Genomic DNA, 20,646 nt, shown 5'->3' on the forward strand with positions numbered 1-20,646 from the left:
ACTTCTCTTGACATTACATTCTTAAAAAATAATAAATGACTCCATTTTCTTCTTTTTCTTTCCAGCTGGACTACAAATTTAGCAACAACACAAACTCCTGAATCATTCCAGACATTGCCATCAGCTGCAGCAGCCAGTGAAATATTTCATTGACTCCAAGTTAAGCCCTGAAGCACAAGCGGCGCACCTGTCTACACAAGTACAAGCTCTCTCAAACCGGCACAGACTTCGATCCTACGGCTAAAAACAAGCTACCACCCACCTATTATCAAAAACACACCACCACCAACCCCCTACAGCCACAAAACTAAAACAAAACCGCCGCATCGTCAACATGGAAGTTGAAACAGCACGTCAAAATGGCTATGCCAGTGCTGAGTCACGTGAAAGCTCCGTAGAACGTGAGCTAAACGGTGACATTAAGGCAGTCGAAATTAATGGCGGCACTGCTGGCGGCGGTCATTCTCCCAAAGGCCAAAATGGTATCATTAAAAAACCTCACAATGTCTCGGCCGATTCGCATGATCAACGCATCAAGCGCAAGGCTAAACGCCTCATTCAGCGACAAAATAGTCGCGGTGAAAGCAACAATGGCGGTGCCATTGGTGGTATACCCATTGTTATAAATGGCAGTGCCAAAGATTATGTTGTACCTCAGCGACGCTGGAAGAATAGTCGTCGTTCCCGTTCGGGCTATGGTCGTGGCCTGCCCAAAAAGGGTGGTGCCGGCGGCAAGGGTGTATGGGGCCTACCCGGTTCCGAGGCACTCGAAGAACTGTACGAAGATGAAAACGATCCCAACTACGATAGTGAATCGAACGATCAAAATGTTGTATTAACTGAAGTCATTCCGGAGCTAACTCCCGAAGAGTTTTTCAAATTGGCTGAGCCCATTGTTTTGGAATACTACGAACATGGTGATACCCATGAGGTGGCTGTTAATTTCGATGAAATATTAACGGGTAATTTGCGTCCATATGTTACGAGTGTGATTGTGGAGATTGCGTTGGATCACAAGGATTCGCAACGTGAAATGACATCGGTATTGATATCCGATTTATATGGTCGTGTTATAACGGCCAAAGATATTGAAAAAGGTTTCGAAATATTATTGGCAAATTTGCCGGATTTAACATTGGATACACCAGATGCACCAAATTTATTAGGTAAGTTTGATAAAAATGTTATAAAAAAATATATGTGGGAAAGGAGGGCTATAAATAATTTATTTACAAGCTAAAAACTTAACCCTTGATATTTAATTCAAAACGCACAAAATATCAGCATTTTTTCCAAATTTCGGGTGACTTTTCTATCAAACTAATTTTTATCCAATAAACCTCTATTTAATTAGAAGATTTCGGCTGACTTTCTATCGAACAAATTTGTATTCAATAAAAAGAATCGGGCCGGTAAACAGTGAATTTCCTAATTTGAGGTTATGTCTAAAGAAGGTCAATCATAATCATTTTGTATTCGCACATATTATTTATAACCCTACCCTACACAAATACAAATCAATTGTAAAAACCAACTCTCCATTACTTTTTTTAATAAATTCGCTTTCCTATTTTGCATTCGTTTTATTCTTTCCAGGCAACTTCTTAGCTCGTGCCGTTGCCGATGATTGTCTGCCTCCGAAATTTGTTACTAAACCATCTGAGCATGGTGAACTCAATGATCATGCCATGACGGCAATCCGTCGTGCCGATACTCTACTGCACATGAAACAGGGTTGGGCCCATTTGGATAACGTATGGGGTATGGGTGGTCCATTGCGACCCGTCAAGACCATAACAAAACAAATGACATTGCTGCTGAAGGAGTATTTATCGTCGCGTGACATACAAGAGGCGCATCATTGTCTACGCGCCCTCGAGGTTCCACATTTCCATCATGAGCTTGTCTATGAAGCTGTCGTCATGACATTGGAATCATTGTCACAGACCACCGAGGAGGCAATGTGTGAATTGTTGGCATCATTGGATAAAGCTTGTTTGGTACTTCCAGCTGGCATGGAACAGGTGAGTGGTGGTCTTGTAGTACTAAATTTGTTGTCAGAATAATATTAAAAAAATATTTTTTTTTAAATCCAAGCCTCTATAGTCGTAAAAAATATTCTTTAAAAATCCACGCCTTTAAAAGTTGACGATTTTTAACGAATATATTTTTAAATGACTATTAGAAGGCGTGGATTTTTAAAGAATAGTTTTTAAACGACTTTTAGAGGCGTAGATTTTTTAAACAATTTTTTTTCGAATTTATGATCCAATTTGGATGAAATTTGGCATAGATCACTTATTTGGCCCAAGGACGAACCCTATTGAAATTGGGAAAAATCGGTTCAGATTTAGATATAGCTCCCATATATATTTTCGTTCGATTTTATGTAAATGGTGCACCAAATTCCCTATATATCTCTCGATTTGCACGAAATTTGGCACAGCGTAATGAATTAGGTCTAGAATGATGTGTGTTAAGTTTCCTGAAAATCGGTTCCGATTTAGATATAGCTCCCATATATATTTTCGTCCGATTTAATGTAAATCGTGCACCAAATTCCCTATATATCTTTCGATTTGCACAAAGTTTGGCACATCGTAATGAATTAGGCCTAGAATGATGTGTGTTAAGTTTCCTGAAAATCTGTTCAGATTTAGATATATCTTCTATATCTGACCAAATGAAAAATTTAGTATCGGTTGCAGAATGACATGACATTTATGGATCCAATTTCATTTTACTGGTACTTTTAAAAAGCGACGTCTTTTAGGATTCATCTGTAGAATATATATATAGTCGGCCCCGTCCGACTTTACTACTTTCCTTACTGGCTAAGAATATTTTTTAACGACTATTAGAAGGATGGATTTTTAAAGAATATTTTTTCAACGACTATTAGAGGCTTGGATTTTTTAAGGAGCATTTTTTAAGACTATTAGAAGCCTGGATTTTTAAAGAAAAAAATATTTGAAAAAAATTGCTTGGATTTTTTTTAGTGGCTTTTTAACAACTGTTAGATCCGTGGATTTTTTTTTAATATATTTGTTTAATTCCTTTAAATCAATCACTTTTTTTCTTCCTTTTTACAGGGTTTCCTACGAGTTTTTGATGATATGGCTGACATTGTCTTGGATGTGCCACTTGCTTATATAATATTAGATCGTTTTGTGGAACGTTGCAATCGTGCTGGTTTTATAACTGATAAGATATTAAATAATATGCCCTCTAGGTAAGTTGGAAAAACCTTTATTTATATATTTTTTTTTTTTTTTTTTTTTTTTTTTGTAAATATATAAAAAGATGGCAAACAATTTTCCAAAAACAAATATAGTTAAATGTTGTCCCTTCAAATTAAAATTGGCGAGTGAGATCCCCTTCAATGTAGCAATGAACAAACAAAATAAAATCGGTCTGCCCAGATTGTTAAGCGAATCACAAGGGTGCATAGAATAATAGAAACATTTTCTCGAAACATAATTTAAAAAAAAAAAAAAAAAAAAAAAAAACGTCCAAAACTTTGAGGAGTGTCTGATTTAATCCAAACTCTGCTCGTCGTAATATTATTACTAAACTTTTTTATTTGAATTTTGCCTTGTAAAAAAAAGATTATAAATAACTCACATTATTACTTAAACTTAAATTAAAATCGAAGATGAGCCCAATCCTTCTGCTGCGTGCCTCCCCACGAAGGGTCATTTCCAAAAAAATTATAAAAATTACATTTCAGTGTAACTGATAAATGACCAAAACTAATTGCCTCTTAACCCAACAGCCGTTAATGGCTTGATATCAAATATGGAATTATCAATTTAACTCAATGCTTATAAATAACTCGTTTTCACATCGGGATAATAAATAACAACGTACAAACACTGAAATATGATCAAACATTTTGTGGTAGTACAATGTATATTTAGTCCATACACATGTCCATATATTCGCGTTTGACAGATGGAGATAATAATACTTTTTTGTAAATACAAAAATAATAAATATCGATTTATTATTGTTCAGAAGGAAAGGTGTTTTTTTAATTTACCCCATAATGAAATGGGATATATAAATATGGGTCATATTTATGGCTAAAATAAACATAATTTATTTAAGGTATTAATAGTCAGGTTTATATACAAGTAAACATTTTTTTTTTTACATTGTTAATACATCAACAGTTGCTTTCTTGTCTCATCATTACTTTTGATTTAATTCTTCGCTTGATAATAAAGATAACTTTTTTAAAGACCCCTTGTTGATATAGATAAGAGTAACAATATTTGTAATGCCAATTAAAAAAAACAGATGTAGTAATTGTGTTATCAGTAAACTGCAAACAACGGGGACGTAAAAAACCGTTTGCAAAAGTTCTATTAAGGCTATTGGCACACACAAGTGATAGTGAAAATACACCACCATACATTATCATCATCAAACACACTTGCATGCAATTAAAATAAAAAAAAAAAAATGAGATAAGAAGTGGGCTAGGCACAACCAGCCTTATTTCATATTATATATACAACCATGAGGCGAGGGGGAGATAATGAATATTCCTAAAAATTACAATGTATGTAAAGAAACTTTCATTATAATTGAGTATTTGAGAATGTGATGATCAATTAATAGCAGAATCTAAGGATATTTTATAGGTTATTGAGGATTTGGAAGGAGCATTAATTTGCAAAATTATGGCGGTGAAGAAGATACCCATGAGATGACGGTATAGTTTATTTAGCACCTAGTTAATATGAGGTCAGAAAAGCAAATTATCGGCTGACGAATAATAAAGCAGCAGGTGCCGATGGTGTATCGGCCGAACTATTCAAGACCAGTGACCAGATGCCTATCAAGAGCATGCACCAGCAGATTAGTACAATTTGGCATTTAATAAATTCCTCCATTATCAAATGATTGAAATCATCTCATCATCTTGTATCGCGTGCACAAAAAAGGAGACATGACAAGAAGGAATCGGGTCAAAGAAAAAGCATGTCTTGACAAAGATTGGTAAATATTTGACGTGTCAAATGGACTCTGACTTTTGTGTGAAAAATTACAATATTTGTATTCTATGGCGTATAGGGCGGCACCTTTTAAACGGGGGCACCTTTGAACAGCGCTCATAAAATCTTGGATTAAATTTTTTTCCGACCCGCTACCACATTTTTGTATATGGCAATCTTGTTCTTTATCTGCGTAAACCACTTTTGAAAGCATTTTCAGTTGTCGACAAATTGTACATGGGTGACCATGTTTTCGCAGTGTAATTGTAAACTTTTATTCTTTTGGTGGTAAAGGCGCAGGAAGAATTCTGTGAAAGTTTTCTTTCGTTAAACAAATTTTTTGCATTCCAATAATCATTTCAAACATAACGAATGTAATTTCTTTCATATATATTTATTACAAAAAAAGTTATACATATCCGTCAAATGCCACGGATATATATAACTTTTTGTGTGCCCATTAAATTCGAGTAAAAAGCGCAGCTTTTAACTTTTGGCTTCGAGTTCTTAAAAATTTCAAATGGGATAATAAGACTACGAAATTAACTGTATTTTTCACCATATTAATTTTTGTTTTTATGTCATTTTATGTTTTAATAAATTTTGATCTGATTTTTTTTAATTTTCAAAAATTTTGTGTATATATTTTTTAATTATGTTTGAATAAAATACATTTATATTTTAACATAAACACTGTAAAAAACCAAGTCGTTCAAAAATGTCGAGCCTTGTTCAAAGGTGCAGTTTTGAACTGTGTGACTTCCTCCCTTAAAACAGCAATCAAATATTTATATCAAGCTATGTCATATACATATTCATTGTAAAGGTTACATATGCACCTATTTATAAGAAACCAAAAATTATAGAATAAAAAATTTTATGAGGCTTGAAAGAAAAAAGTGTTCTAAGGTGCCCCCCTCTTCCCTATATTTACTCCCAAAGGACAAATACCCGATAAGTTAATAGAACATCGAAGAAGAATGGTTGACCTTGAAATTGATACCAATTGTATTGTCGTGTGTACTCCGATGTATGTACTGGTATGAAGTGGATCAAAAACTTATTTTTTTTGTGTTTTTTTCGAGTCAATATATAGTTCAAAATTTAACGCCGAACATCACAACACAACCCACGGTGAAGGGAATCAGGACAATTAATTAGAAGGGCTGTGCTGGATATTAGTAATATTCGGAAAAAAATGTCAGTGTAAGGAAGAGGTGTTTTTGGCCTCTAATCGGGCATCATATGGTCGGCCCCGACCGACTATACTACTCCGCTCACTGGTTTTATTTTCGAAACGTTAATGCTACGACGCAATTTCGATTTGTCATACTGCCTTGTTTTTTTATTTTGGTACATTCTTTGGTCTGGTTATTTGGTTTTGCCATTTATTTATTTTTGTTTTTTGTTTTGTTTTTGGAGCAAATGAAGAAATGAAAACAAATAATATAAAAAATAAATTAGCCGGTTGATTATCAGCTGGCAATAATGTGTTGTGGTTGTTTATTTTATTTTTTTCTTCTTATTCGTGGTTTCCCATAGATTACTTTGGCAAAAACAATATAAAAATACGTCAGGTGCCTTATATATGATTTGTGTATACATACTTCTTTATTTTTTCTATAAAATGTTTGTTATTGTTTATGTTTTAGTTGTTGTTTTTTCTTTCTATGATTAGCATAATTTTGAGATAGGTTATGATGAGGTAAACAAAACACAGTTTTTTTTTCTGTTTGGGGGAATACGGAAGGGGTTTGTATGTTGATAATTTATAAACATGATATAAAACTATACACAAATTATTTAACAAAATAAGAACTTAAAAAAACAAACAACTTTTATTAATTGAGGTCACTTAATTCTAATTATTTGTTTACGTTTAAAAACTTGAAGAAATGCGTCGCATTTTTTGGTTTTATAACAGATTGTTATTAGATTTCAATATCATAACAAATATGTTATTGAATTTATTTTGAAATGTTAAAATAAATATTTTTAAGACAAACCAATGCGTATTTTGAATTTTTTTATTTTTTGAAAATAAAATTACAGAAAATGTTTTTATCCATTTTCGCCTTTTTCAATTGGCACTCAAGTAAATAAGGCCCTTGCGTATTTTGGTAATACGGACGTTCAACAAACCCTGTAAAGGTTCTTGCGTATTTTAGTACGCAACGCCCTGAATTTAGGTACGGGGCTTAAACCTTCAAAATAACAAATATTGGGCGGAAGCGTTATATTATAGCTCTTCTAAATAATATTGGCTGTAAAGAGGGGGCACACTCAAAACTTATATATCTTAACAATCTATGAGAAATATTCTGAAAAAAGTTTGTAAAATAATGTTATTATTAAAATTGTTGCCTACACATAAAATCGTTTGCAGTAAAGAACATGTTATTCTGTAAAAATGTAGACAAATTGTCGATAAACTTTAAAAAAGCTTTTAATTTGGAACATTTTGAAAACAAGGCATGTTCAATATTGAAGAATATTTGTCGATAAGTTAACTTCGAATTTTTTGGTGTTGTTTATTAACAACATTTTTAACAATTGTTGTTAAAAACTGTTATAGAATTAAAATATTGCTTATTTTGTCGTTATAATATTTTATCGATTTAGAATTGTTTAATTTTGATAGATCCCTTCACCGTGGGGGTTGTAAAATAATGTTTCGGCTTTTAATTGTGGCCTATAGATCGACTCGAAAAAACACAAAAAATAAGTTTTCGCTCCATTTCATCCCAATATTATTATCTTATCATCATCGAAAATTATAGGCGTTGTCCTTGACCATGCCTGTATCCTCATTGAAATTTTCAAAGCGATCAGCGCTATATTTGTTACTAAATAATATCTGAATTCGTAAGCACCTATAAATGTCAAGTGTAACTCTCACATCCGAGTACATACGACAATATAATTTGTATCAATTTAAAAGTCAACCACTCCTCATGGATATGCTATCAACTTTTCGGGTCTTTGTCCTTCAGGGGTAAATATACACGCTATAGAATACAAAATTTGTACTTTTTCACACAAAAGTCCGGGTCCATTTGGCCCGCTAAATATTGACCGATCTTTATCAAAACTGGCATGCTTATTCTTTGACCCGATCCTCTTCTCCATGTGAAAATTCACGATGTTTGGGCCATAATTGCGGCCACTGGAGCAACCAGAAAACCCGACAAAAATTAAGTATTTGGTCCATTTCATCCCCTTAATATTAACCTATCTTTACCAAAAACCCATCCTACATGCAAAATTTCATGGATATTGGTCCATAACTGTGGCCTGTATCGTGTTTACAAATTATAATGGACAGACAGACGGATAGAAACACATGTCTAGATCGATTCAGCTAGTCGAGATAGGACCAATATTTCGCGGTTTTACAAACTCTTGGGGCTGCACAAAGCTATAATACCCTGACAACATAGTTGTGTAGGGTATAAAATTTCATATTTATAGTCCTTGAAGGTATTCCGAAGATATTTCTAAAAAATCAACGTTTATAGGCTTCGAAGTTTTTTCTGGAAGTAGAGTAACTTCGGGTAATGTGGACCACCATTTTCTTTTTTTGATATTGTGGGCGTAACAACGGTAAAAAATAAAAACAAATTGTTTTCACAGCATGGTAGATTTGTTGGCTAATTATATTCCAGGTCAAAAATTATATATATTTGTCCATAAAAATGTTATTGCATTATATTTCAAAAAGCTCTAAACTGCGAATAAAAATAACTTGGCGGGTAATGTGGACCAGTATGTGTGGGTAATGAGGATCAGTAAGTTAAAGGTAGGTTGTGGATTGGTTGTGATAAATTTCAATTTATTGCACTCCTGGGTAACAATAAATGCAAAAATAAATGGGTTTATGTTTTGGAATAGCCCCCATTTAAGGGCACCACCCCATTTGCGGTATTTTGAAGGTCCTTGCTTCATTATCCAACCGAGGCACCTATAATTTCGGATATCGAGTTTTCAGAGGATAGAATACCTCCTCGCATATTAAATGCGCCCTTGTTTCGAACTCGTCCTCATGAAAATGTCCCACTTTTTTATAGTGGTCCACATTACCCGACATTGAATATTTTTATTTAAAAATAATTATCGGCTTCAAACATGAATAAAAATTTAAAAATAACCGAAAGTAATTACAGATAAACGTGTATTTTTGTTAAAGAAAACAAGAAAACCACATAACCTCTTTATATTCGAGAAAAACAAAATGTTCGACTATTTTACAAAATCGTTCGACTATTGTGCTAAAAAATTTTCAAGTCACACTTTTAAGATCAGAGCTACATTTTCACCTACTAAATTTTCAACATTGCAATTATTTATTAAAAACCAAGTTTTATGTTTGTTTTCACTAATTAGGAAAACATTTATCAAGGCGGCATTGGCATATTTCAAGCATTTTCTTAGATATGGGGGGTGGTCCACATTTGACGCATGGTCCACAATACCAGAAGTTACTCTATTCATAAAAAAATATATCGACTTATAGTCTTTAGATTGGATCTTAATAATATTTTTTTTATAAATAAAACATGTTTACCCCAATGGGTTAATTTTCATTGCATCTAAATATATTGCGATTACAGCACACAAATAGGGTATGTATATAGTATATGTAATGCAATAAAAATTATTGTTGTTGTTGTAAAAAATACATTGTATACTACGTACACGACCACAATACGAAAGAAACATTTCATTTTCTTATCGTGTTTTTATTTTGTAAATAAATATAAAAATAAACAAATAATAAAATATGTACAGTGAGTGTAATAAGTATTTTGCCTCAATAAAAATTTGAAAAAATTCCAATATATACGCCTAAAGCCAGCAAACTAAAGATGTAAAATGAATTATGTATGATGGAGTATGTTTGTGGGCATATTTAGATCGTATTTATGCAAGAATCACAGCGTAAGACCTATTGATCTCGAAGATATCGGCCGAAATATATAACAATCCAAAAATGTTTATCACAAAAAAGTATTTTGCTTTTTATTATTATTTTAGAAAAAATTGTAACATAGAACACGTTTGGTCTTTTTATAGTTACCATTGCGGGTTACGACATACTATAAGTGATTTGGCAACGATTCCAATAAACCACGGCATTTTTTCGCGAGTATTTTCTCACATTTACGTTCAATACATTCTCCAGCAATATTTCATTTAATATTTCGTAATTTCTTGTCCTAATCTCAAAATCAGAGTATTAAATATAGTCGTCGCGGCTTCAAAACATCACAAATATGTTAAGAATAATAAAAAGGAGGTTTTACAAAATATATCGCGAGGACAGGACCTTAAAAACTATTAAAACCAAAATCCGACAAACAAATTATTTAAAAAAATATCGCGAAACCCCATTTTTCAAACTTCGAAAACTTTATGGTTCATTATTACTGATCTAGGAACCAAAATATACTATGAAAATAGCAATAAGGAGGTCAGATTCAAAAATATGGACGGTTTTCTGGCAATAGAAATACATCTTATTTCGAAAATAAATAGATCGAACCGTTTATTCCCTGCTGCATTTTATTCGCAACTGATGGTGTTAATCGGAGATAAAATATAGAATGCGTATTCGCCACCAGCAACCACAGTTTTTCAAAAGACAATAGGATTTGACGAATAATTATGTTTTCTCCCAACTTCATGTATTGTTTTTTATTACTATTGCTTTAGAACTGTTCATATCTTTGAATCTGACCTCCTTATTGGTATTTCCATTGCATATATTGGTTCCTAGATCAATATTACTGGACCATACAAATTTCAAAGTCAGAAAAATTGGGTTTCGCGATTTTTTTTTTCAATAATTTGTTTGTCGGATTTTGGTTTTAATAGTTTTTAAGGTTCTGTCCTCGCGTTATATTTTGCAAACCCTCTTTTTTATTATTCTAAACATATTTGGGATGTTTTGAAGCCGCAATGACTATGTTTAATACTCTTATCTTAAGATTAGGACGAGAAAATACCAAATATTAAATGAAATACTGATGGATAATGTATTGAATGTAAATGTGAGAAAATACCCACGAAAAAATGCCGTGATGTATTGGAATCGTCGACAAATCGCTTATAGTATGTGGTTAACCGCAATTGCAACTATAAAAGGACCAAACGTGTTTTATGTAATATTTTTTTCTAAAATAATATTAAAAAGCAAAATACTTTTTTGTGATAAACATTTTTGGGTTGTTATAGATTTCGGCCGATATCTTCGAGACCAATAGGTCTATCGCAATGATTCTTGCAGAAATACGATCTAAATATGTCCACAAACATATTCCATCACACATAATTCATTTTACATCTTTAGGCTTTAGGCGTATATATTGGAATTTTTCAAATTTTTATTGAGGCAAAATACTTATTACACTCACTGTATATAAAATTTTTATGCCGGCCGGTTGCAATTTTCTATGAATTGCGGCGTAATAAGCGAACAAGTCGACAGACTGCTGCTGGCCAGACAAATGAGCTTAGCTAACCCAGCCAACCAACCGGCATATTGGGCGTGAAAAGAAAACAAACAATGCAAGACAAAATGTTGAAAAAAAATAAATATAAAATTGACAAATTGAAAAAAATTGTATTTTCGAAATCACGAAGGAAGAAAAAAATCAAATAACCATAACAATACAAAGTTTCAAATATTAAGACAACAAAATATTACCTCAAAAAAAATCAAAACAATTTTGCTAATGATTTTTGAAAAATAAGCAACAATAAATCGTTGGCACGAGTTTTGGACAGAAATGACAAACATTTCAAAAAACATGTATAAAAATACATTTTTATATAACTATGTATATACATTGATTCTCATTTAGAAAAAATAAGCCATACTCTGTCAAACCATGTAGGTAGGTAGCCTTAGTAAGTCGCAGATCAGGCCGGTAGAGGAGGAGGAGGAGATTTTGAACAAAGTGTAGACAATATAATAATAATAGATAATGTCATGACGCATTTCACATCATATTGTAGATCTCACAGCTGCTTTATTTTCTATTGCTCCAAATAATTACTGTTACGTAAGAGCCGGTAAATATTTTTTTTACCGGTACTTGTTTTGCCTTTTTTTCGTTTCGTTTTCGTCGCCATTCTATTCTAATGAGGTTTCAGTTGTTGGTAGCTGTTTTTTGCTAGATATCTGGACTTTAATGACACGAAACAAACAAAAATCGTGTAATTAACACGTAATTAGATTAAAATTTTGATATTTTTGAGTGGCTGTGTGATTGGAGGAATAATTGAAATGTGACATTTAAAACAAAAAACATATATTAAACCAGTGTACGGAGCACTAAAGTCGGGGGGGCCGACCTACACAACTACCACGGTATACTAACTGCGCATTATTTGTGATAGTTGCACCCTCTTGCCCGATTAGAGTCAACAGCACATCTTCCTTACACTGACATATTTTCTGAATATTACTAATGTTCAGTACAGACCTTCTAATTACTTGTACATATTCCCTTCATCGTGGGATGTGTTGTGATGGTCGGCTTATAATTGTGGCCTATAGATCGACTCGAAAAAAAAAGTTATCGGTAAGTTCTTTATCCCAAAATTATTATCTGATCATCACCGAAAATTATAGGCGTTGTCTTTGACCATAACTTAAATCTTACGGAACATTTCAAAGCGATCAGCGCTTTATTTCCGCCAGGGTTCATTTGACCCGTAAATATTGACCGATCTTTATCAAAACAGCATGTCTATTCTTTGGTGCATTCCCCTTCTCCATGTAAAAATTGGCGATGTTTGGGTCATTAATACGGCTTCTGGAGCGACCAGAAACAACGACAAAAATTAAGTATTTGGTCCATTTCATCCCCCAAATATTAACCTATCTTTACCAAAAACAATAGGGGTCTTCATTGGGCAGAACCCATCCTATATGCAAAATTTCGTGAATAGTGGTCCATAACTGTGGCCTGTTACAAACTCTTGGGGCTGCACAAAGCTATAATACCCTGACAACATAGTTGTGTAGGCTATAAAAAATATTCAAATTTAAAAATTGTATGGGATTTTATCACCCCAAAATTATATACCCTTAAAATTCTAGATTTCCAAAAATCTAACTCTTTATAAACTCATTTTTTTTATTATTTTATTTTTTACTTACACATATAAGTGTGGATTTTTGGAATATTTTAACAAGCACTTTACTTGACTGAAATATGTGGTCAAAATTCTTTGAAACAACATTTTTAATAACTCATCGGTGTCGTATACAGAACGACAACAATCATACGCCCAAAGGTTGATGGTCCGTATACACTACGCCAGCAATCATACACAACCAGGTACAGCATTCTTGAAAATTTAACATTTATTTTAAAAGCAGTCTAAAAATTCACGGTAATCTATTTTTATACCCTCCACTTTAGTATGGAGGGTATATTATTTTGGGTTTTTATTTCGGTCATTCCTAGCTATGTAATCAATATTGGTTCCCCTTTAGGCATAGCCTCAAATAACTTTGCAATAGTTTGAGGATTTTATACACATGTTTCACTCTACCAAGCGTAATTAATATCGATCCACGTTTTAGGGTTTTCAGATTTTAAGGAAAATGCCGATTAAAAATCGTTAAAATTCGTAAAAGGCGTCATTGTGGAACCAGAAAAACAAACAACATTCTAAAGAATCGTGTGGGTAGAGAATTTGCAGTTATTTTTTTTTTCTTTTGCATTAATTACCACATTTTATAAATAAATTGAATGCACTTTTAAAAAGTAAAAAACTTGAATTGGGTGGAGGAGAGAAATAAGAAAAATAATGGAAATCAAATGCGACAAAAGCAATATAAAAAAACTTTCTGCTTGCATTTATTTTTTGTTTATTATTATTGACATTAACGTGTTTTGAATATTTTATTAACTTACAAACAAATTGAAGGCGATATTTTGTTATTGTACTTAAACACATATATCGTACTTGTAAACATGTATTTTTTTGAGCAGTGATAAAATTGAAAATAAAATAAATTTATGCACAAAAAATGTCTCTTGGTGGATAATGAATCAACTGATTTGTTTAAAAATTATAATAAAACATATAAGTCCTTTCTAATATCACACCAATTTTTATTATTATATAAACTTGAATTTTTTCAAAAAGCACCCCTTAATTTTATCTGACTGAGATATGTTTTGGAATTCTTTAAAACAACATTTTTAATTATTCAGAGGTGTCGTATACAGTACGACAACAATCATACGCCGTAAAGTTTATGACGCGTATACACTACGCCATCAATCATACACAACCAGGCACAACATTGGTTTTAGTTATCAATTAGAAAAAAAAAACTATCATTCTAGGAAATTAATTTTTTGTATTATTGAAGTACTGAAAAAGGCGGAATCTTTTTATGGGGGATTTGTTAAAGCACGGACCCATATGTAAACAAGTGAAAAAAAGCGGTCAGGGCCGAACTTTGGATACCCTCCACCGTAGGTGTACTGAAAGTTACTTGAAATGAAAATATAGTGAACATGCCAAAAAGTGGACATATACCGACATTTCTACAAACCGAGTTTCAACGATTTTAATCGTATTTTTCATAAAATCTGAAACCCCCCAAAACAGGGACCTATATTGATTACGCATGGTAGAGTGAAACATGTGTATAAAATCTTCAAACTACTGCAAAGTTATATGAGGCTATGCCTAAAGGGGAACCAATATTGATTACATAGCTAGGAATTAGCGAATATATGGGGTTATCATTATATGAGGTGAATATCAATAATTTTTGGATAGGAAACGCGCTCAAGAACATCAAAATACCTAAAGTTGGGGTACCCTTATATGGGGGCTACCAGAAAAAAATGACCTGTATTTTTAATGGAGAGGTTTGCTACCCAATTAGAGCACAAAGTACTAAATTACAGCCAATTCGGTCGACAAATACGATCACAACCCCCAAAATACTGAAAATTGGGGTTACCGTTAAATGGGGGCTACCAGAAAAATGGACCGATATTTATAATTCGGTTGAAAAACGCGCTCAAGAATCTCAAAATACAGAAAATTGGGGGATACCCTTATATGGGAGCTATGCCTAAACGTGGGCCGATAAAGCCCCACTTCCATTTCAATGTATTCAGAGGTTAAAAGACAAGCCCCTATTGTTACCATTTTTATCCGAAATGTCATTACCCCAGGCAATAGACTATTTCCAAAGATCTTTACGAATAGTTTTAAAACAAATTCCAGGACTAAAGTATGGAATATTTTTAGTCTAAAATAGTCCTTTTCGATTTTTTTACGAAAAATTAATTGGGGATTTAAAGAGTACATTTGGCCATGGTTTGAGAATCTAATCGGGGTTTTGGTAGAATATTTTAGGGGCTATTATCACGGATTTGTCAAATATATTTTTATGATTATAATCATAATTTGTTGTGGATATTTTAGAGTCCATAGTTAGGTGTTTTTATATCCTCAGGCTTATGGATATCGAGGGTATATACACTTTCTAAGATGGGGAATATCGGTGCACTATTTTTAGCGCATCCTTCAATAAAATTGTCAATTTTTTCATGAAAGTTATTTTTGCAATATCATGCGAACGTACTATCCGATTTGAACCAAACTCTGCAAAACCTATTATCTTTACCTAGCCTAGATCATGTACGAAGATGGGACCCATTGGTTCACTATTTCAAAGGGTCAACATTTACAATATTTATAAACCCAATATGGAATTCCTGATCCAAACTTTGCAAATCGTAATATTTCTGCCAAACTTAAATCAAAATGGTGCCGAAAATGCATTTTATAAAAGCATGCGATTCAGAGCATCCGATTCAAAGCAGCCTTCCAGTAGCTCCCCAAGAAATGGTAGAAATGTTGAAAACTTGTATTTTTTCATGCATTTTTGGAACATGGTAATATATAGATCAAGCTTGAATATGAGAACCATTGGTCCACTCCTTCTCTGGTAAATTTTCTGTCAAAACATTTGTATATTTGTTAATCCAATACCAATATAATCGGATTTTTTACCCTTCGAATATATAACATTAAATATGTAAGTCCATTTGTATAACAAAAAAATCTTTTTTCCACGTCATACAAATGAAAAGCTCTTTTTTTTTTTGTTTTTTTTTTCAATAATTTTTTACTTTTTTCTGGGGGCAACTATTTCAGTTGTTTTCCAAATTGCAACGGCTTTTCTAGACTCAACACCACTTCACCACGACTTTTTCAAAGCAACAACAACAACAAGAGAGAAAAAACACTACCTTAGGTTGTATAAATAAATATGTATATATACATATATATATATAATGTTGTTGTGTGTACTTTATAGAAGTGCAACAACCTGCATGTGGTTCAAGATCGTTTTGAAAATTATATGAAAAGCCAACATATAAAGCTTTTAGTTTTTACCGCTTTGCAACCTAGCTACCTACCTCCATGGTGGTGGTGGTTGTGGTGGCTTGGCTGCATTGCTGGCCTCTCGATGATTCCAATGATAATAAATAACTGCACCAAACACTCCCCCTTTTTTCTCTATGCAGCTTGTAACTAGAAAAAGCTTTTCATTATAGCTTTTTTATTCTCTCTTGTGGACACAAAAGAGACCAAACGCGACCCTCCCCCTTTTCATCTCTTTGGACGAACGAGACGACCAAACTCCCCGTGCCCAATTTTCTTGTTGGACCCCACCACACACACACACACAAGTGGTATTTGTTTATATTGTATATATGTGTGTATGCAAATAGTTTGTTTTTCTCTAAACAAGTTAGCCGGCAGCAGCTGTCGTAGCTGCAGTACAATGAAATCCAAACACACTAAGCCCCCTTTTGCTGCCGCCAACCAACCCACCACCTCCTCATGGAACTATCATCGTCATCACCATGGGCCCCAACACACGACACGATGCATCACAACCATAACCAACCGCAATATGTCTTGCCTTGAGCTTTGAAGGAGGAGGCTATTGCACTTTGCTCTTAAAAAAATTAAATAAAATAAAATAGTTGGTAGTTGTTTTTGTTGTTGCTGTCGCTCTGTTTTCATATGACAACAACACATTGACGTGACGTGCATAGACGACTGCACTGAACTACAAATGGTGCTGTGCATGTAAATAAAAAAAATATGAATGTTGTTTGTATTTATTTTTATATAGAGTTCGTTTTTTTATATTCTTTTCTTTGCTTATATTTTTTTATAATTAGTTTTAATTTCAAATTCTAAAAAAAAAACGACTTTTGATATGAAAATTATTTTTGATGTAGAATTCCACAGAAGAGAAAAATGGAGAAGAAAGATTTTGATTGAAGTGGTGAGAAAAAAATATGGAAGTTTGGAAATGTATTTAAATATGCAATTATTTTTAATGAGATGTGCAGAACTAAAATTGGAATTTTATTTTAACAAACCAATATATAGGAAGTCAGATTAAACCAGTAAGGAATGTAGTAAAGTTGAGCTGGGCCGATTATGATATGATACCATTCACCACTGTGGGTATATTCTACATAGTCTCCTAATAGAAGTCGCTTTTTCGAAAGACAATTGACATGAAATTGAACGAAAGATATATAAGAACTTTGGAGCACCATTTACCTTAAATCGGACGAAAATATATTATATGGGAGCTCTATCGAAAACGGAACCAATTTCTACGAAACTTAACACACATCATTCTAGACTTAATTCAGTACGCAATGCCAAATTTCGTGCAAATTGAAGTATATATAGGGACTTTGATACACCATTTATATTAAATCGGATGAAAATATATATGGGAACTATATATAAATCTGAACCGATTTTCACGAAACTTAGAGTGCATAATTATACACTCAAATCAGTACGCTATACCAAATTTCGTGCAAATCGAACGATATTTAGGGACTTTGCGCACCATATACCTTAAATTGGACGAAAATATATATGGGAGCTATATCTAAATCTGAACCAATTTTCACGAAACATAGAACCCATAATTATAGACTTAATTCAGTACGTTATGCCAAATTTCGCGCAAATCGAACGATATTTAGGGACTTTGGTGCACCATTTACCTTAAATCAGACGAAATTATATATGGGAGCTATATCTAAACCTGAACCGATTTCCTCCAATTTCAATAGGGTTCGTCCTTGGGCCAAATAAATGAGCTGTACAAATTTCATCCAAGTCGGATTATAAACGCGACCTGTACATTGTTTACAATTTAACATCAACAGACGGACGGATATGTATAAATCGACTCAGAATGTGATTCAATGCATATTCTGTTACAGACATATGCAAAAAGACATAATACCCTGCACCACAGGGTGGTGATGGGTATACAAAGCTGATATTTTCACAGTTTCGTAAGTTAAGTATACCCTCATCCTTCCGAAATATTGATTTTGGACTAAATCTGTTTCACACAACTGAATCCGTTTTAAAAATGTCCGTCTCTCTGGCTGGTTCGTTCTATAAATCACAAAGGGAGGGTATATACAGAGTAACGTAACAGTTCAGTCAAACTCAAATGATGTGGGGAAAATGGGTCCACTCCTTCTGGTACCTCCCTCACAAAGTTATCAAAATTGTGCTGAAAACGCATTTAATTATATCAGGCGAACAGATCATCCGATTCAAATTAAACTTTGTACAACCTAAAATTTTAATCATATCTGTATATTACTGAGAGATGGGACTTACCGGTCTTCGTTGATTTGATGCCAAATATGCCCATAGTAATATTATTTTCCAGCTTAATTCCAATTGGAAGATGGAACTCATTTGTCCACTTCTTCTGCTACCTCCCACACATAATAATAAAAACTTTGCTGAAATTTTATTTTATAATATAAGACAAACTGACTATCCGTTTCGACTAAACTCTGCTGAAATTCATATTTTAAACATGACTGGGTAATATTATTGGTCCAAAATTTGAAAATTTGGTAATCCAATATCAAGATAATGGATTATCTGATTTGAACCAAACTTTGCAAATCGTAATATTTTCCCAAACCTACATTAAATTCTTAGAGGGCAACCTCATCTGAAAATATACACCTTATATAAATCGAAAAATAATATGTGTGTGCGTTTTTCGTAGACCTCTACATAATTAGTGTTCTTTTGAACTTCTACATTTGAACAGGTTTAATAAATATCCATGTGTAAACTCATTTTTGATATACTGTATATCATAATATAATAATACGATATTTACACCTGCTGCTTTATTAAAATATTTATATTTATATCTTAAATATTCAACAATTTACTTGATTATTTATATTCAAGCAGCTACTGAACGCTGCCTACTGGCTGCAGCAAGGATAAATCGGCTATAAATAGCTGACATACATTATCCGAAACATGTTTTTATTATTTCAACTTTTTTCACAATGCCAAGAAGGTGTGTTTGCGGTGTAATTTATTTTTATTACAAATTAAAAATAAAAAAACCAATTGAAACAAAAAACATGATTTTAAGGTTATTGCAAAATATTTTAATTGAACACAGAACAGAAAAACAAAAACATATTCAGGTTTTTTCTTTGTCACACAATAAAATTAAGTTTAAGGAAAGTGAAATCGTTGTCGCCCAGATCTCCAAGAAAGCAATTCAAACAAATAGACAAGATAACGAGCATACTTAAAACAAAACAAATGTATGAGGCAGATCCCAATTCGAATTTTCCTTTAAGTTTTATATGTTTCAAAATAACGGTAACTAATGTATCACTTCTCTGTTGCGATTTATTATTTCAATTATAAATTTTCAAATTAAAAGTACCACACTTAAACATAATTTTACTCGTCGTTGCATTTTTTGTGATCGCTACTGTAGCTTTATATAGATTACCCCATTCAAATCTATTCAAAGCAATATTTTTTGGCAAATATTCAAAAAATGAAAGAAAAAGTAAATATGAATACTTTTTAATAATTATTGTTACAAAAACAAATGAAATGAAATTGAAAATATAGCAGGCCATGTTTAAACTAAATATTTTTTTAACAATTCCTCCCTCCCAGTCAAGGTTGTTGGTGCGGTGCGTTCTAGTTTAAAGAAACAACTAATCGTCGTTGTAATCCTTAGGCCAAACAATTTGTTTGACAAACAGAAAAATCTACATGGAAAACAAACAAAAACATGTTGTAATTATTTTAGAGGACACCAGTGGTGATGACTTTGTCCCAGCCACCCAGCCAATATTTTATTTCTGTGAGTCCTTCAAATTCACTTTCAAAGAAAACGACGACGACACAGAGACAACATGTTTTGTTTTGTCTTATTTCTGTCCTTTTAAAAACTTGTATTTTCCCATGGCCCAGTAAAAACATATTTAATGTTTATTTTTTTTCTTAATTTTTAATAAATATGCATGCATATTTATTTCAATTTCTTTTTTTTTACAAAGGCGACCGTCTAGCAAGAAGTGCGTTGCATACTTTTAGGCGTCTACTATATTAAAATGTTAAACATCAAAGAAAAATGAATAGTAAACAAAATAAAAAGAAGGTGAAATTGTGAGTTATCGTTAAACGAGGTTATACGGCTAAAGATTTGTTGATAATAAAAAAATATATTTTACTTTCATAATTAAAAATATACTAT

At 32.7% G+C, this 20,646-nt stretch overlaps 1 protein-coding gene across 1 annotated transcript in view; it reads left to right on the forward strand.

Moving 5' to 3' along the window:
* The first annotated feature begins 309 nt into the window (after positions 1-309).
* LOC133333716 (programmed cell death protein 4) overlaps positions 310-20,646 on the forward strand; it is a 28,276-nt gene continuing 7,939 nt past the window's right edge. Inside the window, exons 1-3 of the mRNA XM_061542003.1 lie at positions 310-1,166; positions 1,597-2,024; positions 3,093-3,232. Of these exons, the coding sequence (XP_061397987.1) occupies positions 335-1,166; positions 1,597-2,024; positions 3,093-3,232 (1,400 nt within the window). The 5' untranslated portion in view covers positions 310-334. The remainder of the gene's footprint in view (positions 1,167-1,596; positions 2,025-3,092; positions 3,233-20,646) is intronic.

The sequence above is a fragment of the Musca vetustissima genome, unplaced genomic scaffold, assembly GCF_032173495.1.
Source record: "Musca vetustissima isolate MV318-11 ecotype Yass unplaced genomic scaffold, APGP_CSIRO_Mvet_v1 utg34875, whole genome shotgun sequence".
NCBI lineage: Eukaryota > Metazoa > Arthropoda > Insecta > Diptera > Muscidae > Musca > Musca vetustissima.